Source organism: Rhododendron vialii, chromosome 3a (genome assembly GCF_030253575.1).
Source record: "Rhododendron vialii isolate Sample 1 chromosome 3a, ASM3025357v1".
NCBI lineage: Eukaryota > Viridiplantae > Streptophyta > Magnoliopsida > Ericales > Ericaceae > Rhododendron > Rhododendron vialii.
Genome location: NC_080559.1, coordinates 35252706 through 35278380, shown reverse-complemented (window position 1 = coordinate 35278380; position 25675 = coordinate 35252706). Strand labels below are relative to the sequence as shown.

Sequence of the window (25675 nt, the reverse complement as noted above, 5' to 3'; positions counted from 1 at the left end):
TGGATTAACGAGGAGGTTTTTTCAAATTTAATTGGGATCATCAAATAGATTAACGTCCGGCCAAACTGGGGGTGACAAACCTTCAGTTTTTCTGGGCCAGCTCGACGTTGACATTGTGATAAACTTTTCTTAGAAGTAGTGCAAAAACAAATCAACCTATTGCCTGTGTGAAAGTGATTGCATAATTTATGATTTTTTCTTTTCCACAAATAAATATTATTCTTTAGGTTTTTACATCATACGGGAATATTTCTTTTTCAAGTTTGTTACTTTAATCACCTTTCAAGGTTCTTTTTCAAAACTTTGGTCTAGTTAACGAATATCCTAATCACTTAGGTCTTGTTCAGCTAAGAATTTTGTTTTTTAAGTATTTATTTTTTATTTTATGGAATAGGTCATTCTCTCACAATACATTATTTTTAATTCAAGAAATAATATTTATTTTAGTTAGTTGAACACATCCTCTAACAAATTTTAAATACTTATATATGTCATATTACATGCATTTTTATGCAAAACTTATAATCATTTGAAGTAGGGGTGTACACGGTCCGGATTGGTCCGGTTCTCTAGAATATCAGTAATCGGACCATTTCAAACGGTTCTAGAAAATTGAGAACCAGAACCTAACCAATATATGCATGGAACCTATCCAGAACCAAACCGTAAAATCGGTTCGGTTTTTGTTCAGTTCTGGTTCTATCCAATGAGCATCCAAACACTTATTCACAAAATATCAACTCATAAAATTAGGAAAATGTTATTAGCACTCCAAAAATTAATGCAGACACTCCAAAAAATAAAGAAAAATGGCTTTGGAATTACACTGATTTTGGAGTGCCTATATCAATTTTTGGAGTGCCAATATCATTTCCCTAAAATTAAAGAAAAATGAAGATAATCTGCTGGAATAGGAAAGGAAAGAAGAAAATAAAAGCTTTCCCAATAAATTAAGTTTCATCTCTAAATAAATTAAGTTTAGCCAGGAAAATATTAACCTGCCAAATTCAAATACATATTTAATTACACACACATATGTATATCTATATTTATCGTAGTTTTAAACGGCCCGGTTCAGTTCTAACCACGGTTCATTAATTGAGAACTAATAACCGAACCAAAATTAACGGTTCTTATTTTTTATGAACACCCCTAATTTGAAGCGTGTTAACTATTGTTCATGAAGCAACCGCTAACAAAAGCCTTAAAATAATTTACGGTAACCCACTGATCGATGTCGTGAACTTACTTCTCAATCCTTAGAAGTTTCACAGCATGCTAGGTCTCAAACTGTGATTCTATAAAAAAAAAAAGGCAATCATCATCACACAAAGAATAACTGAGGTGTATGTAAAGTAACCTGAACATCTTAAAAATAAGAGATGCTACATACACTACACAGTTACACTACGCGTTACACTATATTTTATATGGAGCTCATTTCAGGTTTCGAAAAAATTCAAAAAAATATTCATAAATTCTAAAATATTATATTATGGGGCTCTGTAAAAAATTAACTTCAACAGATATTGATAAGTATTATTTCTAGATACGTAATGGGGAAACTGCGCAATTAAGCAATTTCACCCTTATGAATCCAAAAGTAGTATTTACCGACATTCATTGGAGCTAATTTTTTATAGGACCCCATAAAACAATATTTTAAAATTTATTGGTATTTTTTTGGATTTTTTTGGGACTCAAAATAGGTTCCACATAAGATGTAATGTAACTATGTAGTATAAAAAGATAGTGTACCTATCTTTAGTGCTTAAAAATTTAGAAAAATCATCCAAATCCTAGTCCAGAAATAGAGAAAATCAGCAACCGGTTGTTTTCTTTATCATTTTGGACAACATTTGAATCTTCATACACATGCCATAGAACCAAGGCATTCACTAAAGGAGACATGAAGTGGGAGACCCCTCTTCTAGATGGGGTTTTGGTTCCATAACTGACTGCCTTTTGGGCAGCAAAATGCGCAAAAATTTATGTCAAAAAAAAAAAAAAAAACCCATTAGAAAGTGGAAGAAAATCGGGTGACTTTCTAAGCTATGGGTCCTGAAAACACTCATGTTAACTGCCTCTACCTCTTTTCCAATGTCGAAATTGACCACATATCTCCTTTCTTCTTCTTTTTCTTATTTTGTTTAACACTAGAAAGTGTCCGGACCAACATACGCACATCTCGATAAATTTCATTTTCAGTCTAATCAAATTAAGATAGATCATCAATGTTGAAATTAGAGAATTCAAAAAATAATAATTCTTTCTTGCGAATTGTCCCTAATAATAAAACCCTGATCACTTCTGTGGGGATTGACCACATATCGATCCTAATGTTTTTTTTTTTAATTCAAAAGCTCATTCTCCCTCTCCAAATTTTTTGACTTTCTCTCACAGCTTCAATTTTTTTGACTTTCAGCTTTTTGTGCCTTTGTCGTTTCCGCAGTACAAGAACCCTTGGATTCAGGTTAGAAGTGGAATAGAAGAAACGAAGCAGAATGTGATCAGCCAGAAGACAAAAAGCTTTCGATTAAAAAAATAAGACAACCCTTTGGATTCACATCTCAAAGTAAAATTAGTAGTAAATAATTTGAGCTTCGTATTTTTCGAAATGCCATGGGAGAAATAAATCTTTCCTTTTCAAATATTAGGTTGAATTAAATGGGGCATTGGGGTCGATGCAGTCGGTTACTTTAAAGTCAACCAGAGAGGTGATCCGGATCATGATGGGAAAATCACTCTTAGTACTAACCTAAGAATTTCCATTGTCAGTAATGAGAAATACTGTATCATTTCTACCCATGATTTTATTCTCTAGCTTACTTTATTGCCATAATTCATTGCTCTGATTTTGAAAATTTCCTTCAACTCTTGGCCATCTCATTTATTTCTACCACCAATTTGAACCCCTCTCCCTCCTCTCTCTCTCTCTCTCTCTCTAGAAATTGACTTGCAGGTTTCTTTTCAGCAAAAATTATCTTGCTAAAAGATCTCCATCATTCAAAACACATGGCCTACGCATTTTTATCTCAGAGACCAACTTGAGAATTAGATACTCAAGCCTAAAGATCCAATTTTTGGTACTTTTCTCTTCTCTCTTCCAGTAGAAAAGATGGACTGGATTTTCGCAGGAATGAAAGAACAGAACTTTCACCCTCCACCACCACCGCCACCACCATACCTCCTCCCTCCGCAATCAGCCAACCTTCAATCCGGCGGTTTCAATCTGGACGGCAAGGTAAGCCCAAGCATACTCCTAATCATCATAATTCTTGCAATCATTTTCTTCCTTTCCGGGCTGCTCCACCTCCTTGTTAGGTTCCTTTTTAGGCCTCAAAACAGAAACCCAGATGACTTGGAAAGCGTGACTGCTTTTCAAGGCCAGTTACAACAACTTTTCCACCTCCATGATTCTGGTGTGGACCAGTCCTTCATAGACACCCTCCCTGTTTTCAACTACAAATCCATCATAGGAGTAAAAGACCCTTTCGATTGTGCTGTTTGTTTATGTGAATTTGAGCCAGAAGATAAGCTCAGGTTGTTGCCCAAATGCAGCCATGCCTTTCACATGGAGTGCATAGACACATGGCTCCTTTCCCACTCCACTTGCCCTCTATGTAGAGCTAGTTTGCTCACCGATTTCTCACCCAACCATAGCTTTTCGCCCCTAGTCCTTGTTCTTGAATCTGGAGGTGAGAGTGCGCGAGAGATCGGCTCAGAAAGAGATTGTGCTTTTGGAAGTGCTAATTCAGTTGCAAGAGCAAATTCCAATCTGGGTTTTCTATTTAGGGATGAATTTGGATCATCCCACATCGATTTTTCATCCAAATCTGGCGAAATCAGGCCGAAATTTGAAGTTAATCAAGAGCCAGTTGTGGGTTCAGAAGAGAAAGTTGTGCATGTGAAGCTTGGGAAGTTTAGGAATGTGGGTGGTGGAGATGAAGGGAAAGGTGAAGGTGAAAGTAGTAGTAGTAACAACAATGTGGATGAAAGGAGGTGTTTTTCTATGGGATCATTTGCATACGTAATGGATGAGAAATCATTATTGCAAGTGCCCATTAGGACACCAATGAAGAAGCAATCAAGCAACAAGAAGTCTACTCTGCCATTGATTCCTGGTCATAGGCCAGCAATGTCTGAATGTGGTGGTGATTCAAGAAGAGAGTTCATTGGTTTTGAACCGTTTAAAAGTGGTGAAATTCAAAGGATAGGGAATAGTGGCTTTATTAGCCACGGGAATGGAAATGATGTTGGGAGGAGCAAGAGAGAGGAGAGTGTTTCAATATCAAAGACTTGGCTTAGGGGAAAGAAGGAGAAGCCTAATCCTCCAGCAGCAGTGGCAGAGTCGTCGTCGAGACGGGCTTTTTCGTTCCGGTTTCCGATGAACCGGGGGGGTCTTGTCACCGGCGATGAGTTGAAGGCCAAGTGTGGTGGTGGTGGTGAGGGTAGTAATAGGAGGACTATCTCTGAAATTGACATGGGGAGGTGGGTAAATGGGGGAGGGAGTGAATTGGGCTGTGATGAGGAAAATCAGAGTCGAAATATCTCTTTGGATTCTCAACCAAAAACACCATCTTTTGCTAGTAGGACTCTGCTTTGGCTTGTGGGAAAACAAAACAAGGTGGTTCACTCTTCTTTATCGCCCAATGTCTAGTAAAAATTACCACTTCGTTTGTTTATTTTTCCTTCCCTTTTGTTTTTGTTTTTTTTTCCCTTAGGTTTTAGATACTTTTTGCTCTTTGGTTTGTTGGTTCTGGGAGACAAATTTGGGATATGGATAATTGGAAGAGGAAGAAAAAAGCAGGAACAAAATTGAAATCATGAAATAGATCTCAATTCCAAGTGTATGCATTTTAGATTTGTGGTTTGTTTTTCCAGGTATGCACATATCATTCATTTGGTTTCCCCCCTCTCTTTCTCTTCTACTTTTTCTTTTTCTTTTTCTTGTATTGATTTTATTTCTTCAATTAAAAAGTGAGAAAAATGCAGAAAAGCCTTGGCGTAATTTTCCTTGAGAAATTTTAGTTGTTTCTAGCAGAAAATAATATAAAAAATGGGGTAGGTAGATATTGTAAAAGTTGCTCAAATGCACTGTGGAGGTGGTTGAGTGCTTCAAAGGTCCTTATTTACTTACCCATTGAAGGAGCGAGTACTGTGAAAAACAATCAGAAATTTCAAAATGGCCATTAAATGTCGATTCATGATTTCTTGCGATTTCTTCATGGATCTCAGAGGTTGCAGAAATAAACAAAGGGAAGGCTTTAATTGTGGGCACAACTTTTCACAGGCTGTGTTGCATTTATTGGAATCGAATTCCATTTATTATGGTGATGTTATTGTTTACTCCTATAGGGTCATGGGACAGTTGAGGTGTTATTGTATTGTTGGAGTACGTATTGTATTTTTTGGTGTTATACTGATATACATATGTGTGGAAACCTAACCACCACCCTCGAGTACTTGTCCCGCATACATTACCATTCTTTGTTGGCACTTGCAACAGCCAATGCCCCTTCCAGCCCTTTTGGACAGGTTAGATGTGTTGTTTACCAGTACGATTTTAAAAAACGAAAAAAGAAAAGACCAAAAAAAGAGAGAAACTTATTCACGGAGCCTCTGTAAACATCTTGTTCACGGAGCCACTCAATCTCGCGCGTCCGTTTCTCCGAATTATAATGAAACTTTTCCAAAGCCGAAACGGACAGCTGAGATCGCGCTCCGTAAAAACTTATTCACTGGCTCAAAAGAAGAAGAAGAAGTGGGTGGTGGTCTGTGTTTTGTGATGATAATGCAGCCTAAATTCCAGATACTTAAAATCGAAGAATTATTCAACGCCCCTAGGGTGTCCCAAGACTCTCCTCAATCAAACATTTATGTGAGACCCGAAACTAAGTGTGAAGACTCCACAAAAATATGTGGTGGGGGAAGGTTGGGCACCGCCACCACATGGTGCCCCAGAGCACTGAAGAAGAATCTCTCAAATCATCTCAAGATATAAGTACTCAAAAAATCAGAATGTAGCCTCAAGGCATTTGGCCAATTAGAATGTTGACAGTGAAAGTGGAACACAAGACTTTCGGATGGTTCTAGCATGACTCAATAATTACTCTTAAGTTCTCCCTGTCCCAACGAGAGTTTAGTAGATTGCCGAGCAAAAAAAAAAAAACGAGATCTAGTAGATCATAGTCGGGCCAGCCGGGTTGCAAGGCACAACGGGCGTCATCGCTTTGTTGACGGGCACCCACCGTACTTATCTTCGCATTGAAACAAGAATTTGGACTATGTAGGAACTCTGATCGAACACCAATTAAAATAGAGATCGATGCGTGTGACGAAACAACTGAGGTGCTATTTTCGAGTAGATAAAGGATGGCGAACCATTGTTATTGAAATCAGTTAATCGACACTCAAGTCTCGATGAAATAAAATTCCACATGCCTTGTTAGCACGAAAAGAGAACCGACAGAGTGTTGGAGACAAAATCGAAAGCATGACGCGTGAATGAGAATGGCTATGCTATCTCACTTGTCATGTTAACATGTTATCAAGTAACACTCCGTTGCGTTTAAAAGTCGTGATTTCGAAAGCATCGACTCTTAGTCTTAAAAAATGAGTGATCAGCGATGTCCGGTAAAAATCGGGGCGCGATAAACTTCTTAAACCTGCAACCTCCTTAACCCCAGCTTTGATATGAATTGTTTCTAGAGATCTTCTTGTTGTGGGAGGGTGGGAGGGAAACAGAGAGATTCTCCTAAAACAACAAATCCGGCTAGCTAGCTAATTTTATACAGTTCACCTGCCTCAGAACGACTCCTTGTCCCATGTGCTTGTACTTTATGAAAAGGTTTAATTTGGAAATCAAACATATTACCTACCAACCAATTAAGCATCAAAAGCTATTTATTATCAAATCAAAGATTAGAAGATGATGTGAAGTAGTAGTAGTAGTAGTAATAATGTGGACTTTTATAAAGAAGAAGAAGACTTGTTAGAAGCCCCCTCCCACGTGGATGCGCCGATGATCGTAAACGTTCCCACGCTAATTAATAACCAGGCTATTTTTCTAACTTGGATTTCGAGGATTCGAGTCAAAGCTTTCCCCGTCACGATGACTCCAATAGAAAGCCTCCCCAAAAAGCTCCTATTTAGAGGTATCCATGGATGCGAAAATGCTAACGGCACCGATAGGTGTTGCGCATAAACCGGCGTGCGGGCCCTATTTTGGGTCTTGCATGGATAATATGATCCATTTAATTATTTTAAAATAATTTTCTGAATGAACCTGTGAGAAATCAGCTCAATCTTATTAGTGTAGGCCTGAATGAAAATTGATAGATGAGATTAAGTATCTACACAGATCGAATTTAGCTGATTTCCCACAGGGTCAGTTGAAAAATTATTTTGAATTATTGAACGACTCAAATTATCCGTGTAGGATACGAAGTGAACCCAGCGTGCCGGTCTGTGCACCATCCCTTTTGCGAGACCAATCGGTTCGTATAGAAAGGTTTTTTTTTTGGTCAAAGAAAGATTGTATAGAAAGGTTCAATGTGTTTGTATGTATGTATGTATGTAATGGCCTTTCAGAAAAAATTCCACATTTATGGGATCCCAACTGTATGTACCTATCAATGCCATCATTGAGGGGACTACAGCATGTGTCACTTCCACATTTCCAATGGACTAAGTTTTTCGAAACATTTATACTCCACTTCCCTCGTTCAATTGTCGGGATTGTTTGTTATGTGGTAAATAGATTTTTTTTTAAAAATAAAGTGAGGTGAAGTAAAAAAAATTGAAGTTTGTTTTCACATGAGTGTGCTCCTAACGAAGAATATTACAATAGAACTAAAAAAATTTTCCTTTTGCCAAGATTTATTTTGTAGAAAAATATTTCTCAATGAAAAAAATTAAAGTTGTAGGTCCCAAAACTTTTTTGTTAACTGAACACACCTAGAATGTTAGAAGAAAATTGATTTTTTCATCGTTTCTCATCCTTTCCGTGTAATTGAACGGAGCTTTATGTTGCCTGCATAGCTCTTTTTGAACTTGTCTTCTTTTTTTCTTATTTTTTTGAAATTGACTTTTGAAGATTTTAGTAGATACTAGTCTGATTGTTCCTCCATCAAAATTATTTTAAAACTGAAATTATAAGTTGCCCCTTTATTGTTTCTGTATCACTTTTAGGCCCATTTCTATGTACATATAAACAGCGTGATCATATAATACTACAAAATAACTTTGAAGACCCACTAGTTATGACGGCTCATTTAAAGTAAATGGATCAATGCATTTTTAGCACCTGGAAGTTAGCCCATGTTTCTTTTATGAAACCATATTGGGCTTTTTTCTTTCGTTTAGGGTCATGACTCTGGCTGGGCTCGTCCCTTCTTGGCACCACTAGACTGTGGCCGCAGTCTGGTGGTTATGATTATGATCACGTAGTACTAAAAGATTCACCTTTAAACATTTCAAATATTGGGACACTAGAAGGTTTGTCTTGTCGTGTTCACTTCAGATCCTCGAAATTACTCAAGGCGCCCGGACCTTTGGTTATTAGAAAGAAAAAATTCACCTCCCCTGTGTCTTCTTTCATCACATAATAAAACAGGCAACATATTCGATCAGACAATACTATCACACATACACGCACAAGATGTCAATATGAAAGCATATCCATCGTATTTGTACATTACTTTATAACTAAATACCAAAACAAAAATTTATACTCTTGGAGACGAACAAAATTATCAAGTTCAGATCCCACAAGGCCACATGGTTGCTGCTTATCCTCTCTTTTTCTCTCATCTCTGTGCTTTTGTTCATTTCTCTCTTTTGGCTTCTACTAATAAGTGGCCTTTCTTCGTGACCCAAATCAGAAGACATACATACCTTCCTTATCCAAGCAATCAAATCCATGATCATATCCACTGCCAAGCAGTTTTTAAGTGGAAATCACCTACTCAAAACCAATCCGCTAGCTTGAAAAAATATATATATTGTAGGCATGCATGGATGAATTGTGCTGCGTGGGCTCAAAAGCATCAAAAGTCTGGGGTCACCCAATGGATATTGATGAGGGTATATAAAGTGGTAAAGATAGTACCATCCTAGCCCTAGAGATATAAACTATCAATAAAAAATGAACAATTAGAGATTAGATGTACATCGCTTGTCTCCCACTGACCAAACGTTCCGTTTGCCGATGGGATATAAAGGGCGGACATGCTATCATCCCGGTAATGGGACAATACTGTAATTGTAATGAAAATATTTCATGCTTGTGGGAGTGGGACACTTTCATTACACTTTGTGGGGGTCAAATTCTTAAAATTGTTTTAGTTTAAAAATACATAAAATGTGGAAGTTACTGGTGAGATGAACTGATACCCCTTCTCCCATTCTCCCATGCTAGCTTCTATATATAGTGGTCAGTGGGTATGTGTTTCCCCATATATATTGGTTACTTAGTAGTACCATTTAGTAGTCTTTTGGCAATTAATTAAGTGCACCCTATAGATATGAGTGGGATTGATTATTACAAGCCAGTAATGGCTATGATTGGAATGCAGCTCACTTATGCAGGGGTTGCTCTATCTACCAGAGCTGCTCTCCTTCAAGGAATGAGCCCCTCAGTGTTTGTTTTCTACAGGCAAGGCATAGCTAGTTTGGTCATTGCTCCTATAGCTTATTTTGCAAGGTGGGTTTTTGAGATTTTTTTCGCATGAATGTGCTGGTGGGATTTTGAGATTAATGGTAATAATATATTTAACAGATGTCTTTTGTGATGCGCTTGGATCATGAATTTCGGGAAATCAACGTATGTGAGACTGTCACATGCCCAAATGAGAGATCTCATTTGGGCATTCGATGGGTGCGCAACATATTCAAGCGCTATGGGTGTTGCCAAAATATGAGACCCGTCACATGAGAATATATAATGCATAATTTATTGTCACACGTTTAGTGTCTGCCGTCAAACGGTGACATATTTATCTCTAATATTTGTTCCTTTAATTTCATTGCAGGAGATCAGAGAGGTCTTGTTTGGGATTGAGAAGCTTTTGTTTGATTTTTTTGGCTTCTTTAGTTGGGTACTTACAAGTTTATATCTAGTGATGTTCTTTCCAGTTATGTTGATCATGAGGTACATAGTAGCATGCTTAAAATTTTGCCTTTCATTTCACAGCGTAGCAATCAATCAGAACATCTATTTCGAGGGCATATACCTGGCCTCATCGTCGATGGGAAGTGCACTGTTTAATCTAGTCCCCGCAATAACTTTCGTTGCCGCATTTGTTATTGGGTAATTTCCCGAAAAATACATTCCCCGTAGTTATATTGCCCCGTTTGCTTCTCAAGAAAACGTCTAGTTTAAAGCATTCATAGATGTCTTTGTTTCCCAATATGGCACCCTTTAACGTTGCAGACACATATGCGTCTCGAGCCGTGTCTGCAACGTACACACTTCAGTTTCTCCACTAAGCATTTTATGAACTGATCAGGTTGGAAAAAGTAGATATCAGAACCTTGAGAAGTATTGCAAAGATCATAGGGACAGTGTTGTGCGTGGGTGGAGCTGTATCCATGGTATTGCTAAGAGGCCCAAAGTTACTAAACAACTCAGGAGGTGAGAATTGGCTGGTGGGCTCCTTCTTGCTCTTTGGAAGCAGTTGTTGCTGGTCATTTTGGATCATTTTCCAGGTACTAAAATTTTGCTCTTCCAAAAGGAGAGCTTTGATAATTACAGAAAACCGTTCAATTCCCTATGATTTTATTGCTATAATTATTATGGTAATCCTTTCGAACAGGTTCCGGTTTCAGCTAGCTATCCAGACCACCTATCTTTATCCGCTTGGATGTGTTTCATGGCAACATTGCAATCAGGCACTATTGCACTCTTCTTAGAGCATAACCCGGAAGCTTGGATTTTACATTCTTATCTAGAACTTGCTTCTTGTCTCTATGCAGTACGTATTTGGTTAGTTCTTTGAATTAAAGATTCAAAAATCAATTCAAACCATCAAAATCAACACATAAGATCGAAGAGTTTAAACGTATTCTACACTACTTACTCAGAAATGAGCTATGTACATGTTTGTGCACGTTTTGTCCGTGAATGTTTCATTGTTGATTCTTCAAAAGGAATTAACACACAGGGGATTATAGGATCAGCAACGAGCTTCTTTGTTCAAGCTTGGTGCATTTCACGCAGAGGTCCACTGTTCTGTGCTATGTTCAGCCCTTTAGCCACAGTCATCGTGACAATCTTCGCTTCGATATTTCTACATGAAGAGATCTATATTGGCAGGTAGGAACACTAAAATTTCTTGGTTAAATGAAGGTATTTATTCTTTGGAAGACTTAACTGGACATTCTATAAATTGAGTACTGAATTCATACAATTAAAACCGGGCAGACCAATGTGCAGTAGAATTAAGCCCTTTCAAGAGTAGCTTCTGGAGTCTAAACTAGCTTTTTTGGTTCACTTTCAGCCTGATAGGTGCAGTTGGCGTGATCGTTGGGTTATATGTTGTGCTGTGGGGAAAAGCTCAAGAGCACAAGGAGCTTAAAACGGACACAGTCTCAATCTCAAACGACGATCAATCAACAATCGCAGAAATCTTGGTGGATGGATCTTCTAAGAATATGGCCTGCACTAGTACTACAGATTTGGAGAAACCCTTTCTGTTTGTCTGAGAAATCTACAAGGGTATGTTTGGATTAAGGCCTTTTTTGAGGGACTTGGTAAGGCTTTCTGGGAGGGATTTATAAAGTAAACGAGAAGATGAACTAAAAATTTTCTGAGCTACTCGTTTTTCCCTCTTATTTTCATGTACCTAGGAGTAACTTATTTCATAATGGTTTCTATGGTTGACGGTATCTCCTTGTATTTCCTTTGATGTCTACTATTACTCCATCCCTGTCTAAGTTGAGACACGGGTGTCCCCAAAGTGTCGGACATGGATACACCAAGTAGTAATTAAGAGTGTCGGTGCTTCATAGACGATGAGTCATTCAACAATCTCTGCTACTAACCATATTTGTTCCAAATTTTGCACCAGCCCAGATTCGAATATCCCTTCTCTTGGTCTCGACTAATACTCGCTCTTGCCTGTCCCAGAATAAGCTCCGTCTGGCCCATGGGGTAAGCCACATTTTTGTGGTAACATATGGATCTATTTCAGGCAGACTTGGACACAAAATCTTTGAATTCATGATTTTTATCTCTCAATTATTATGGATAAATTTCAATTACAACCTTAAAATTTGAGCTACCATGGCAAATTTGGCACGTACCTTTTTGACATGCATATGATGTCATCGATAAGTTTGAAGATAAAAAGCACGGGTCAATCTCACGAAAATTCATGTGCCGAGGGATTTTTCGGCCGTTGAATTTAATTTTTTTTTTTTATGTTTTAAGAAAAACCCCTCGGCATAAGAATTTTTGGCACAGAAGATCCTGTATCAAAAGCACACTCAGTTCTAAGGGTGAATTTGGTTATTGATATTTTTTCCGACAATCAAGTTTTCTTTGGGCTAGTTTACGCGCACCTCAACAAATCCCCTCTTTCTCTTTGGTCTTATCATAGGTAGGTCATTCATACTGGAACTAGATAATTCACTATAAATTACTTTCATGCAGATTGACCCAATAAAATTGAACATGATCAATTATGTGAGAGCGGTTATGCGGAAACCCACCAACCAACCGGTAGGGATATTTGGTTATCATTATTTGGCTGACTGTTTGTTGACCCCCACAATCAAATAAACAAATAAATTGTCGAACTGACTTTTGCTTATTTGTGTCCTGGATAACCAAATGAGTCTTTAGAGGTATAATTAAAAAAGTTGAGAAAGCAAAAGAAATGTGGAGTGCTGAGACAAAATCAAACCATAATATTTGTATGGTACATCACACAAACCCCACAAATGTTGCAAAATGGTTGGTACAACAGGAAAAGGAGTTATCTATCTATCAGTCTCAGGACAATAATTAACAGACCATACGTTTCATATTTCCATTGATGTCCCCCGGGAATATCCCCTCTCTCTCTCTCTCTCTCTCCTTGAATTTTAAGCCCGCTATTTAATAAAAACAATAATTCTAGTGACACATTCAAACTCACACTCAAGCACACACCCACCACTCACATGAGTGGTGGGCCCCATACACATACTACACATTAAACTCACACCCAAACACACACCCCATGAACATACTACACATCAAACTCACACCAAAACACTAAAATTAAAATGATGGGACTCCATGACACAGCCAAACACACACCCCATGGACACACTACACATCAAACTCACACCAAAACACTAAAATTAAAATGATGGGACTCCATGACAGAGCCAAAAGCTTTTTGTTAAAATATTAAAGCATGTAGGGCCCCTTAAAAGGGATTCGGAGATGTTATAGTGCGTTGACTGTAGTGCGATATTACAGTCATCCAAAAGTGTTTTCAACGGTTCAGATTAAAAATAAATTTTTTTAGGAAAGAGTTAATCTGAACCGTTAGTTGATGAAATCAACGGTTGTCGACCGCCATACAAGCACCCTACATAGGAGTGCACTATAGCACCCGGGTCCCCCCTTAAAGACTAAAGTGAAGATTAACAAAATAAAGAGCTACTGACACTAGCCATGTTTTCTAAGCGAATATTTAAACAACATAAACAGTAAAACAGACCTGCCATTATTGGCTGAAAGAATGGACCTACAGAAACTTTTGTTATCCTCCTCAGAAATTTTTCCTACAAAATCAAGTTTGGTACAAGTGAAATAAATGAAACAGAGACTCCAAGCGTGTATTCACACATGAATCTGGTGGTAGAAGACAAACAATGAAGAAACCTGGGCAGTAGTACTATAAAATACGACCAATACATCCACAGAGACTGTTAGCTAACAAATAAAAGAGTCAGAATCAGTCAAAGGATAAAGAAATACTACAAAACTACAGAAGATAGTAAATTAGTACAAAAGATGCAGCTACTAACACATCACACACTAACAACTACGAAAACATTCAGAATAAGGGCTCGACTGGGGTTCCTCTATCCCCAAAATCTCTATCTCCGGTCCCCAATCCACTCCTAACCGCCTGAAATTGTCAGATTTTCCAGCACACAAAGTTCGAAACGTGATCATGCATCTGAGAGTGCATAGGGACAGATGAACACAGATTTTTTATAAAGAGGATCCCGTGGCCTGAGTGCTCATGGTCCCTTCCACATGAAATTGTCCTCCCTGTTGTTCCTGAAAGCACAGCATCCAATCGAGTAAACAATAACGAGGACGACAAGGAATATAATGTTGATCACAGCCACCTTCTTCCAATCATGCTTGATGTTATCCAGCAGCCCAGCCTTGCATGATTGGCAGTTGAAGCACAGAACACTTGGATCATTGCTCCACAACTTGCAATCTGTATTGGTGTATGAAGAGGTTGCTGTGGCAGTCCAGTTGGTTGGGCTAACATAAGCGAAATTGCAGTCATTCGATGGCTTGCAGCAACCGGACTGCAAAGGAACGAAACATCAAGGAAATACGGAAAAAACAAAAAATAGAAGCATCAACAAGTTAGATGATGCCTAATGATGAATTAGTTGGTGTCAAAGCATTACACTAAAAGCTTGCATCTGCTTAATTTCTTAGGAAATCAAATGTTAGCATTGAAGAAACACAACAGCCTGAGAGCCAAAAGGAAACTTAAATCAAGTTTTTCCCTAATGTTCCAACTCAATTTCACAAAACCATATATGAAGCCTAAGAAAAACTATTGGTTGATTCAGATATGCAACACTCAGCAATGAGATTGAATCAGAGACTGTAAGGGACAACCCCTGGTTTCTCAGCAATGGTGGATTGTGTACTTTGAAGGACATTGGTGGGAACAAAAATAATCAATTACCAAACGCCTTTAATTTCCAAAACTTTAGATATCAAGAACAATGAACTAGTAAAACCCACAATTTTGTACTTTACAGTAAAAAAAACATGTTCAAAAGGTTCAAACTTTCACGATATAAGGCATGAGGCCATCAGCAGCGGTGAGCATAGCATAGCATATACTCCATCGTACAAGTCCAGTATTATAGCAACTTTATCGAAAGTTGTTCTAAAGTAACATATTCAAGTGAAACTGGCGGAATCTTCCAAGAATTTAAGAGTAGTCAATATACAAAGGGAAAGAAACTTTTATCATTATACAATGCGTCCTAATTTAATAAAAAAAATAATGAACAATCCAAAACAAGCATATGGCTGTATCTGATTTAAGCTACTGCTTTGTTTAAGTTATGACATTCGGATGCACCGAGAAAAATATACATATCAGGAGCATTAAACAAAACCCACATGTCTAAAGGCCTGATTTTTCAGATTCTCTTTAACCCATTCCTCAGCCCAAAGAGCATCAGCCAGAGATTCTTATAAAAGTATATATCTTTGTAGCAAAAGAGAAAGGTAAAATCACATGCATAAAATCATATCCTTGGTCAAACCAGGCCTAAAGTGAAAGGCAAACGAGTTAATTCACCAAGAGCGAGAAAGTTAGGGAACGTGTGTTAATGAATTCAGATCCCAAGCAAGAAGAAGCCAGAACCCCAATTCGCACAATTAATTCAAATAATGCTTACCGCCTAAATTGCTTGTCCACTAAGAAAAACTGTACTCCAAATTAAACTACATCATGAGTTCTTTAATTTGACATAAACAAATTTAAAAAAATTATGCACGAAGGTATCTTTCTTTATCCGAAAATTGACGGTTTTGGTACGGAGAGAGTAAAAAATTAGACTAATTCTCTGTGTTCTCAGTCTGATTGGGAAACCAAATCTTAAACTTACATGCATATATCCTCTAATACGCACTCTTATTCGACAATCACCATAACAAAATTATGATAATTATTGTTCCTACGTGTTTTTGTGTGTGAAGTGTATATAGCCGTTCGATCTGCATACATTTAACAGCTCCTGACCCAACAATTGTGTTCGGAATTGTGTTCTAAGATCGTGTTATTAGACTTTCGGTATACCTTAATAGAGGTCAAGTTCTCCTTAGAGAACTGCTCAACCGTAGTACTAACCCCCTGACCAACCAAACTCTGGCACACCTTACCATCCATCAAGCAACTCTTGATCTTACTCCAATTCTTGGTGCTGTTGACCCTCTTCTGCAACCAGTGCGAGTATTCCCCGAGGCGGTACTCCTTATACCCTTTGCCGGACAGCACTACCCCGGCGCCCTTGTTGGTGACCACGAAGGCGAAGATGGTGAAGAAGAAGAGGACGAGGATGAGGAGGAACATGACGACGAGGTAGATCCATAGGAGCAAGGAGTTGCGGCAGCAGGCGCCGACGAGGCCGGCGAGGGAGACGAGGAGGAGGAAGACGCCGAGAACGATGAGTGGGGTGTCGAGGAACTTCTCGCACTCGGTGATGCCTCGGCGGTGGAGCCAGATGCCAGCCCAGAGGATGGGGACGGAGAGGAGGAAGGTCAGGAAGTTTAGGATCCCGATCAGGTTGTTGCTCAGTCGAAGCATCTTTTTCTTTGGCAGGATAAATAAGGGGTTTGTTTCTCTTTTTACTGAAACGGTATGTGTATTTGTACTGGTATTTGTATGTATGGAGAGAGAGAGAGAGAGAGAGAGAGAGAGAGAGGACACTGGTAACTGCAACAGACGATTTGAAGGGGAGAGAGGGTGGGGGGTGAAATGGGGATTGTGCAGGGCAATGGATAAAAAGGCGGAGGACGTGGAGTGTCGGAGTGGAATGAGGAATATATGTAGGGTCGGATCCGGGCGACTTTCAGGCGAGACTGGGTTCTCCCTTACAAAAAGGCCTCGTTCCTTGAAATAAGTACTTACTCCGGTCTTTCTTAAATTAAGACTAATGAATTACGGAGTATGATAGAATGACTTATCTCGTAAAATAAAAATATTTAAAAAATAAATTTTATTGGAACGGGGAATGATACATTTTCCTAAATTAAATAGTCATATGATTTGGTTACTATAAAATAGAGCGAATTTTTTAAAAAAATGTTTAGACATACAAATAAAGTAGTATTTAGAGCCGTTCGATCGTACTTTCTGATAAGATTATAGACGTTGGATTGAATGAATATTTCTTATTATATACACCTACACCAATGTCAAAAAAGAAGTTACACGTTTTTCTGATAGAGAAATATACACCGCTTCCTTTTTCAATTGATTTCTCTAATAGTAAAAAAGAACAACAATCATTTTTGGATTCATATGCGAAAAGGAAACAATCTTTTTTATAAGAATACACACACTTTTTCTACATGTTTCTTCGGGAATATGTTGAGCTTTTTTTTGCCCTTGCATTAATGAGATTAAAGGAATATTCAAGAATAATTTTTTGTCCACTGGCCAATTCGGAGCCATGCCCGAAGGCATGAACATGCACTAGTAAGCTATAAAATTTAACGGTCAAACGATTTAGACAAAATGGATTAAAAAGAAAAACGATTTAGACAAAAGAAATGCGAGACAACTATTCTACATCTTGTGGCTATCAATGTCGATTAAAACTTGATTGTGCATAGCAAGTTTTTTAATGTGGATCTTTTAAATAAATATGATCGTAGACAGTGTTGGAGGCATCCATCCCAGTTATCAACCACTACCGTCAGAAGACTCAGGCTCCGTTCTAGAACAAAGAAAAAGTCCTTATTTTTTAAGAAGGCAATTTCAAGCTCAAAAATTACAAATTTATTGAAATCTAAAAATATGCAATATGGATATTGTTTGAAAGATCTCTTATACTATGCAAAAAAAATTAAAAAATTAGTTTTCATTTATGTTATTTTTTAATTTGAAAATGTAAAATAAACTACTTATTTTTTAAAAAGCTTTCTGAAACGGGGCCTCAGAAGCACAGGCAACGCACGTGCAATTTTAGGTAACTTTGATCATATATTTTGTGTGCGAAGGGTGTTTTCTCTACATGAAACAAATGAGAAGCAAAATGATATAGGAAGGGAGAAAATAATGATAAAAGCCTATTCAATGCTTCTTTGTCAAAATAATTTAATCAAACTCAACTTTTACTATCAGATTGCCATCTTTGATTTGACCTTCTCTGTCGTAATTCAGTTACCTATGTGGAAAAGAAAGAAATTGGTGTGAAAATCTACCTAGGGTAAGTTGGGAAATGTAAAGTGTTAATCAGAGGCCATTCCACTTTTAGAAAAAAAAAACTTTAAAAGGAAAAGAAGATAATTTTAAGATTAAAAATTATGTGTTTACGTAAATAATTTTTTTATTAATGTGTATCTTGTTTAATAGATCTCATTGAGATCTTTTAAACGGTACAAAAAAATTAAAAAATTATTTTTCATTTTCATTATATTTGAGTTTGAAATTACATTTTTTTTTAAAAAAAAATTTTAAGAAAAAGCGAAACAGAGCCTGAGCTTCATAAACTGATCCACACAAAAAGGTGTTCTCCTTTCATAGATAAGCGATTTTTCTAAGTGAATTGTACAATTACTCTTCGGAAATTTTGAAACTTCATCCCGGCCAGTGCATAAATTTTCATACTCTAATGTAGAACACATAGATGCCCAATTTCGTGATCAATTGGACCAGTCGAAGCCTCGAAAGCTCAAACGTTGTTCAATTGTAAATTATCCGATTTGGCAACTTTTGGACGAGCTTGGATCGGGCCCAAACTTGGTGGACTAATTTTCGCATTGCGGTCAAGATTCACCACCCTAATTCGTGACCGATGGTGTTTTTCGGTCTAATTCCTTTGTTTAGGCCTCCAATTGGACGTTTTTATCGTTTTAGAAAATATTTGTTTCGTTAATAACTCTTAGCGTATAATTACGTAGAAGTTGATTCTTTTTGGGAAAGTCTTGTTTTTCTTTCATTTTTCCAATTTTATTATTTTCCTCAAATTTTGGAAATTTTTCGTTTTTGAGTTAGAGTTTTGCTAGGGTTACGCCTTTTTTCTATAAAAATGATTGTAACCTAATGTTTAAACAGTTTTTTATTTCAATAATATTTAGATTTTGTCTCTTTCTCTCGTGAACTCGAATTTATCATACGTTTGATTAGTACGCAACTCATCTTCTCGTTAATTCCGCTGCGTCATACTCGATTTTAATTAGTCTGTAATAATTATAGTCCGGATTGTGACGATGTTTGCAACAGACGTATTAGCAACCGTTTGATCGACAACTTTTTATGTCCGACTGTGGATCAACGGTGATGAAGGGAGCTGTGACCATTGCATACAGTTTGTCTCCTCAAGAAATACTCCGCTACTACTGGAGTAGTATATGTACAGCTAGAACTGTTTGAATGGTAACGGGCGGGGAAACGGTTACGACACATGCGTGACCGTTATCCACAATAAACACGCGCGCAATTCGGGTTATGGAATTTCAATTTTGAATTGAATTGAACAGGTGGCCAACTTGGTACCGAGAAACCCAAGGAAAACCAACAGCCACTCGAGATTGAACACTTACACATATCGGATTGAGCTGATTTTTTAAGGATCCATTCCGGTTTTTTTTTTCTCTAAATTATTAAACGGCTTGAATCATTCGTGCAGAGCCCGGAGTTGGCCCCGCATGGCTGTCGGTACGCCCCATTGAGTTGGTCCTGGCCCGGGCTTTTTACCAAAAGAAAATTATACTCCTACTTGGTATTGGGCTTCTCTACGGTTGGTAACTCGAAAATTGAGCATCAAACGGCTCCGGACACAGTTTGTGGCTAGAGTTGTGTTTTAAAGTTGTGTTGGTAGCATTGCTCATTTGTATTTGGGAAATTTTTGATAATTTTTTAGATAAATTGTTTTTGTTGAAAACGATAAAAACTTTGGAAGTCTTTTTGCTGGTCTTTAGAATTTTTTTTTAAAAATTCCGTCTATATTCTTACTTATTTTGATTTCTCTCTTCTTCGAGGCTTATAATGTTTGGCACATCATTGATGATGGTATTTTCCACATAATCTTCGTAGTAGTTCCTAATTCAAGGAGTTCTAGTGGAGGATTTCTCCAAAAACCCATGTTGCTCAAAAAAATTCTCAGTACAGCCCTATGCTTTATGCAGGTATGCCTAAAAGATAATCTCTTGATTAAGTCATCGTCAAAGGGCTGAAGAAGTGTATTGATCAGATTACCTTCCTAAATCCAAGCGGGAAAAAATTAGCTTGCTTTTTTTTTTTTTTTTTTACTTCTGAAATTACTCCATGTTGTTCCGGCATAAAAAAATTAAATCTACATGTTTTATTTAATTTTACTGTGTCCCTTGCCATATCCGTGTCCCCATTTACTTAGAATTGTTGTCTCCGTGTCCGTATCTATGGCCCGCTTCCGTGCTTCTTTGAAGCTAGACTAAGCTCTTGGAGAGAGATCAAACCAAATGTTGTCAATACGCTTTGCATAACATAGAACGTTCATGCTAGCAACCCAAGAGATAAGTAGTAGTATTCGTGTCCGGCCCCATTCTTTCTTCATTCCTTGTTGTTCCGGACTTTCAGTGATATATCCTAATGTGGACGTACAAGCAATGCATGGTGTCTCTCAAATTTATTTGCCAACAAAGGACGGAATTGCTGTCGAGCCATCAAAATAGGTATTCACAATCAATGCATGATTTGCATCAGCAAAAGATGTAGCCGATATAAAAAGGCAGAGAACACTAAGACCCATTGATTTATGCAACTATGCCTACAAAATGCTCTTTTTACTGGCTTCAAAATAGACTGGTGGAACAGAAAAAGCACTGCGAAATACCTAATGTTTCTGTGTTGTATTCTCTGCTTTTGAAAGGGGTCCAAGGGGATAATATGGACACCAAAACAATCAGCAATACCTATCGATGTCTCGCATAGACTATGAAACAAAGAAGTGGAAGCAAAAGACTAGCAAAGTAGCAGCAAAAGCAACAACAGAAAACAAGAAGAAGAAAATCACTAGAAGTTACCATTCATCATTCAGACATGCCCAAAGATATTCCATAATTCAACTAATACAAACCTAAAGATGATTGCACAATACTTGGAAAACTGACTTGATTCATATCCTTATACAATAACTCAATAGATATATACTAAAAGAGAAATGCCTTGGTTCAAATCTCATAAATAAGAACAACAAACAGACAATCAAACCATTTACCCTTGAAAGATTTGTATCCATCCAATTTCGGAAGACAATACCGGGCTAAAGTATGTGATACTAAAACTCTCCATTAAAATGCTGCAAAAAGGGCAGTTGCATATGGCTCCGGTGGTATTACATTCACCGGAAATTGCGGCATTGATGAGCAGAACCAAAATTTTCCTTCATCACTATCTGCATCAGGACTCGACATCAGTTTCCTCCTTTTGTGGTTTTGGATTGTCTCGTCACTTGAGGGGCTCCGTTTCTCATGATTTGTCACAGTCCCTAGGTATACAACGCTGGGCTCATCTTCCAATATTGGCTCGATCAAGATCAAGTTAGAGTCGTCGTGCCTAGGGCTCCCTTCCTCTTCATCTTCAATAGGCTCAACTTCGACATCCTCATCAAAATAAACCTCAATGCTAGGCTCTTCATCGCTAGAGCACATGGAGGGATCCTCTTCAGCCACAAGCCTCAGCTTTGTATCGCTAGAACACATGGACGGATTGCAGTTGTGGATTGTCTCGTCACTCGAGGGGCTCCGTTTCTCATGATTTGTCACAGTCCCTAGATATACAACGCTTGGCTCATCTTCCAATATTGGCTCAATCATGTTAGAGTCGTCGTGCCTAGGGCTCCCTTCCTCTTCGTCTTCAATAGGCTCAACTTCGGCATCCTCATCAAAATAAACCTCAATGCTAGGCTCAAAATCGCTAGAGCACATGGAGGGATCCTCTTCAGCCACAAGCCTCGGCTTTGTATCGCTAGAAAACATGAACGGATCATTTTCAATCTCAATGTTTGGCACTATCTCGCTATTCTTGGGCATTTGAGTGTCCAAATTCTCCTCACGCTCTTCATCATAATTCTCATCCATAACCTGCACTGGTTCTGACTCTTCAGCTTCGATTTCAATATTTCCTCGGTCATCCAAATTCGAAACAAAGGGAAGTTTCAGCAACATCTCAACTGTCAATCTATCCGCAGCCCTCCTCTGAAAACAACCCTTCAAGAACTCTTTCCCTTCCTCTGATATCCCACTTGGAATTTCAGGCGTTCCGAACACGTGACCAATCTTGTGGACAAATTCATCAGTGCTCCAATATGCTTTCCTCACCCAAACTTGCTTCGCAGTTAGCAACTCGAGGACAACACAACCAATGGCCCAAACATCAGAGGGAGCCTCTTGTATGCAATCAGTCACAGCCTCCGGCGAAAGATACATGACAGTTCCTCTCACAGCAGACTTCCCCTGATTCGCCTTTTTCGCTAGACCAAAATCACAGATTTTAGCCATAAACTTAGTGGAACCAGTAGTACGTGAAGCGCAAGGAAAAAGTAAGATGTTATCCGGCTTTATGTCAAGGTGAAGTAAACCGCAATCATGAACATGTTTGATTCCAAGAAGAATTGAGTGCGTGTAAAGCCTCACATCGGACTCTGGCAACCCGGAACCACGTGATTTCCTGATCAGATCACGTAGGGAACCACCTGAAGCGTATTCTAACAAAAGATTATACACGTTCTCGCCGTTCTCGCTGGTGGTATACTCATCTCCAAAGCACTTGATAACGTAAGGGCACTCGTTATGTCTATGAAGAATGCTCATAACCTGCTTCTCCATTTGAAGCGAACCCGAATCGAAGAGTTCAGCCGACTTCACTGCCATCTTCGGCGGAAAGGGACCAAGCTGCTGCTGCTGCGATTCGGGTTTCTTGAGAGTAGCCAAATAGACAGACCCGAATGCGCCTGTTCCAATCAAATCACCTCTACGCCACGTTAATCCATCGACATCGTATTTCATGTTGTCAAGTACTTGGGCATGTTGATATTCCAATGCTGCTTCTGATGAAAAACACATGTCGGGTTTGGACTTGCCATGTTCGCTCACGAAGAAACTACACATGGACGGATCAATATCCTCTTCTTCACTCACGAACCTCGGCTCCGTGGTATCGTCTTCTTGTTCAGCCATGATCGATCACTATTTTTTTTTTTCAATGGAAACTCTCACACAGACAGTCTCTTTCTCTCTCTCGAATATTTTGCTCTCTGTTTTTCTCCTGACTGCTTACCCTAGTTGCCGCATAAATTTGCTCATCTGGACTGGGTTTGCAGGCCGTCATGATTCATATAGTGGGATTGGGTTTGCTTGCGCTCCAATTAAGTTTATTTACAGTATTTCCTTTTTTTGCTTGCTTACCAAGTACAAATACCTAAACATGAGAGAAACTTATTCACGAAGGCTCCGTGCAGCGCAATCATAGCCGTCCATTCGCACAATTCATAGTTGAGATTCGTTTTTAATTTTGACTGTCCAAAAACACTTTAAACGCGTGCGATTGGGCTCCGTAAATCTTTCTTTATGGAAAGGTCCATAAGGAAGTTTTTCTGCCTAAATATTACACGTTCATTACAGTTGCGAATATCGAAGTTCATGTTTCTAAGAGGAATTTTGTTCACTCTCATGGGTAATTAACCTACAGTGTGCTGTATGTTGTAGATTTCAATTCAACAATTACAACCGTTTATTTTGTATGAATTTATTTGTTAGGAGACCAAGCGAAAAATTTAGCTCAATCAAATGTCGTAAATTATTTTTGATCAAAAAGTCTATTTTGGGGTTTAGAATTGGATGGAGCGAAATTGAGTTTTGCGTAGTCTCCTAATAAATCAATTCATACAAAATAAGTAATTGTGATTACTATGGGGCTCCATTACGAATGGTTCATGCTTTCTGACTGTGGGTTCGAGATCTGCTCCTAGTCTCTTTCTTCACCCTGCAAAATGAAGCACAACTAAAGACCACACCGGAAGTTCTCCGGGATGGCCCTCCGGTGCAAGAGTCAATTCACTTGCAGAGAGAAATTGGGAATTAGGAGTTAGGGTTTTTTCTGTGTGTACCTCTTCCAAGAAGGCATAATGGGATATTTATAAGGAACCTCTTAGCTTGATCTCCAAGATGGCACCAACGCTCGACACGCGTCAACTGACGTCACTCTTACGTCACGTTTAGGGTTTTGTAACCGTTTATAGGATAAGCTGGCATCTTCACGTGCCCCCATCGTTATCCTTATAACCGTTTGGATGACGTCACAACCATCATCATTGCCACGGTTGCTGTTCCCACGCAGGTGAGCTGGAATGATGGCTACGCTCGTTCGGCACCGAGCGTGTTGTGCGACCATCGGAGGATGTCCAACCGAACGCGTTTCCTGCTCGCGTGGGTGATGGCGGCCGAGGCGATTAAGCGAGTCATAATTAACCATGACCCTCGGCTCTGGACGCCTTCGGCGTTCTGAACGTCGAGGGTAAAATGACTCGAAATTGATCGGGATACCGGATCACATTCAGAAATGGCACGAGCCATTTTGCTCGGCCTGGTACAATTACCAAGTCTGAACCCACAACATACCTCATCGAATGTAGGTAAAGTCATCATGGCTCTCGTTTTAGAAACAAATTAAAACTCTCTTCAAGGAGTTGTGGGTGAAATCTAACAGTATATAAATTGACTTGCTCGATCGTACTATTGACTATTGAGTGAAAAAAATAGTACTCCTACTATGTTTTTTCATTTGTCTTCACGGGATATACTAAAAAACGAAATATAACAAAACAATGACTGAAATAAAAATAATAAACTCCTTGCATCCTAATTTTATTTCCCAAAAAAACCATAGACTTTGGAAATGATATTTTGAGTCTTACCCTTAGTATCATGGGAGACTATCTCCTTAAAAATCATTATGTACGTCACAGTATTTATGGGTATTTATGATGGAGGCGGGATCCTCAGTGTCAAGAGATTTTTTTGGCCGTTAAATTTAAAACATAAAAAAAAAAATCACATGATCCAACAATCGAAAATTCCTCGGCACAGAGACACAAAGAGTATTCAGGACAGAGGAGATTAGACCCCTCCATAATGGGCCTTGGCAGAAATTATGGGGGTGTTTTCACTTTCCGGTAACAAGTTTTTTCTCACAATTTGTATTCACTACCGAAAACACCCCCTACGGTGATGACAAGGAATTCGTAATTCCAAAAAAGTGCATGTCCAAACTATAACTGGTCCATTTGAATGTTTTAGGGAAATGGACTTCCGGAGATGGGCCTACGTGCTATGAAATGATGGGCCTCCTCGCAAACGACGGTATAAAATCTGTGATCGAAAATTTGATAACATATAAAAAATTAGAGGCTGGCCTTCATTTTTTAGGTTCGATTTGATCCCAACCCTAAATATTTTTGCCAAATCTGCATAGGCTCGGTTATGTTACATAGTGACTTATTTGCCCCCGACTTCAATCCGGATGAAGAAAATCTCAGGCCTCCCCAAACCCGCCATATCTCTCTCTCTCCCTCTCTCTCTCCCTCTCTCTCTCTCTCTCTGAAAACCAAGAAGGCGATGCAATTGAGTGCGAGCCGATTGCACAAATGGACCACTCGCCGGAGTTTTGCCGGCAGCTACCGTTGATTCCGCTGCAGCTCATGC

General features: G+C 38.6%; 4 protein-coding genes across 8 annotated transcripts; 2 read left to right on the top strand and 2 right to left on the bottom strand.

Moving 5' to 3' along the window:
- Positions 1-2782: 2782 nt before the first annotated feature.
- Positions 2783-4912, top strand: LOC131320871 (RING-H2 finger protein ATL13). Its single transcript, XM_058351758.1, has one exon. It carries the CDS (start codon positions 3119-3121, stop codon positions 4658-4660), a length of 1542 nt encoding a protein of 513 aa, XP_058207741.1. The 5' UTR covers positions 2783-3118; the 3' UTR covers positions 4661-4912.
- Positions 4913-8980: 4068 nt separating this feature from the next.
- Positions 8981-11889, top strand: LOC131320870 (WAT1-related protein At4g30420-like). 5 transcript variants are annotated; one of them, XM_058351754.1, is made up of 7 exons: positions 9009-9658; positions 10035-10100; positions 10196-10312; positions 10512-10710; positions 10818-10976; positions 11166-11317; positions 11502-11889. In XM_058351754.1, exons 1-7 carry the CDS (start codon positions 9528-9530, stop codon positions 11704-11706), a joined length of 1029 nt encoding a protein of 342 aa, XP_058207737.1. In that variant the 5' UTR covers positions 9009-9527; the 3' UTR covers positions 11707-11889. The 5 variants fall into 5 exon arrangements, with proteins under 5 accessions (XP_058207740.1, XP_058207739.1, XP_058207738.1 ...); XM_058351753.1 differs by having other exon boundaries at positions 9015-9706; XM_058351757.1 differs by lacking the exon at positions 11166-11317 and having other exon boundaries at positions 8981-9706; positions 11502-11712.
- A 1981-nt stretch (positions 11890-13870) lies between these two features.
- On the bottom strand, positions 13871-16678 carry LOC131320869 (tetraspanin-8-like). Its single transcript, XM_058351751.1, has 2 exons — positions 16068-16678; positions 13871-14547 (listed from the first exon to the last, which is right to left on the bottom strand). The coding sequence occupies exons 1-2, from the start codon at positions 16572-16574 to the stop codon at positions 14245-14247; spliced, it is 810 nt and encodes a 269-aa protein (XP_058207734.1). The 5' UTR covers positions 16575-16678; the 3' UTR covers positions 13871-14244.
- A 4247-nt stretch (positions 16679-20925) lies between these two features.
- On the bottom strand, positions 20926-23607 carry LOC131320868 (MAP3K epsilon protein kinase 1-like). The gene has a single exon (XM_058351750.1). The coding sequence runs from the start codon at positions 23150-23152 to the stop codon at positions 21266-21268; it is 1887 nt and encodes a 628-aa protein (XP_058207733.1). The 5' UTR covers positions 23153-23607; the 3' UTR covers positions 20926-21265.
- Positions 23608-25675: the final 2068 nt, after the last annotated feature.

Bases quoted from the DNA above. Each gene is read 5' to 3' on its own strand.
- LOC131320871 (XM_058351758.1), top strand. From the start codon at position 3,119: ATGGACTGGATTTTCGCAGGAATGAAAGAACAGAACTTTCACCCTCCA.
- LOC131320870 (XM_058351753.1), top strand. From the start codon at position 9,528: ATGAGTGGGATTGATTATTACAAGCCAGTAATGGCTATGATTGGAATG. The intron at 10,711-10,817 runs GTACTAAAATTT...CCTTTCGAACAG, and splicing joins CATTTTGGATCATTTTCCAG to GTTCCGGTTTCAGCTAGCTA. The intron at 11,318-11,501 runs GTAGGAACACTA...GTTCACTTTCAG, and splicing joins GAAGAGATCTATATTGGCAG to CCTGATAGGTGCAGTTGGCG.
- LOC131320869 (XM_058351751.1), bottom strand. From the start codon at position 16,574: ATGCTTCGACTGAGCAACAACCTGATCGGGATCCTAAACTTCCTGACC. The intron at 14,548-16,067 runs GTATACCGAAAG...GTTCCTTTGCAG, and splicing joins AGAACTTGACCTCTATTAAG to TCCGGTTGCTGCAAGCCATC.
- LOC131320868 (XM_058351750.1), bottom strand. From the start codon at position 23,152: ATGGCTGAACAAGAAGACGATACCACGGAGCCGAGGTTCGTGAGTGAA.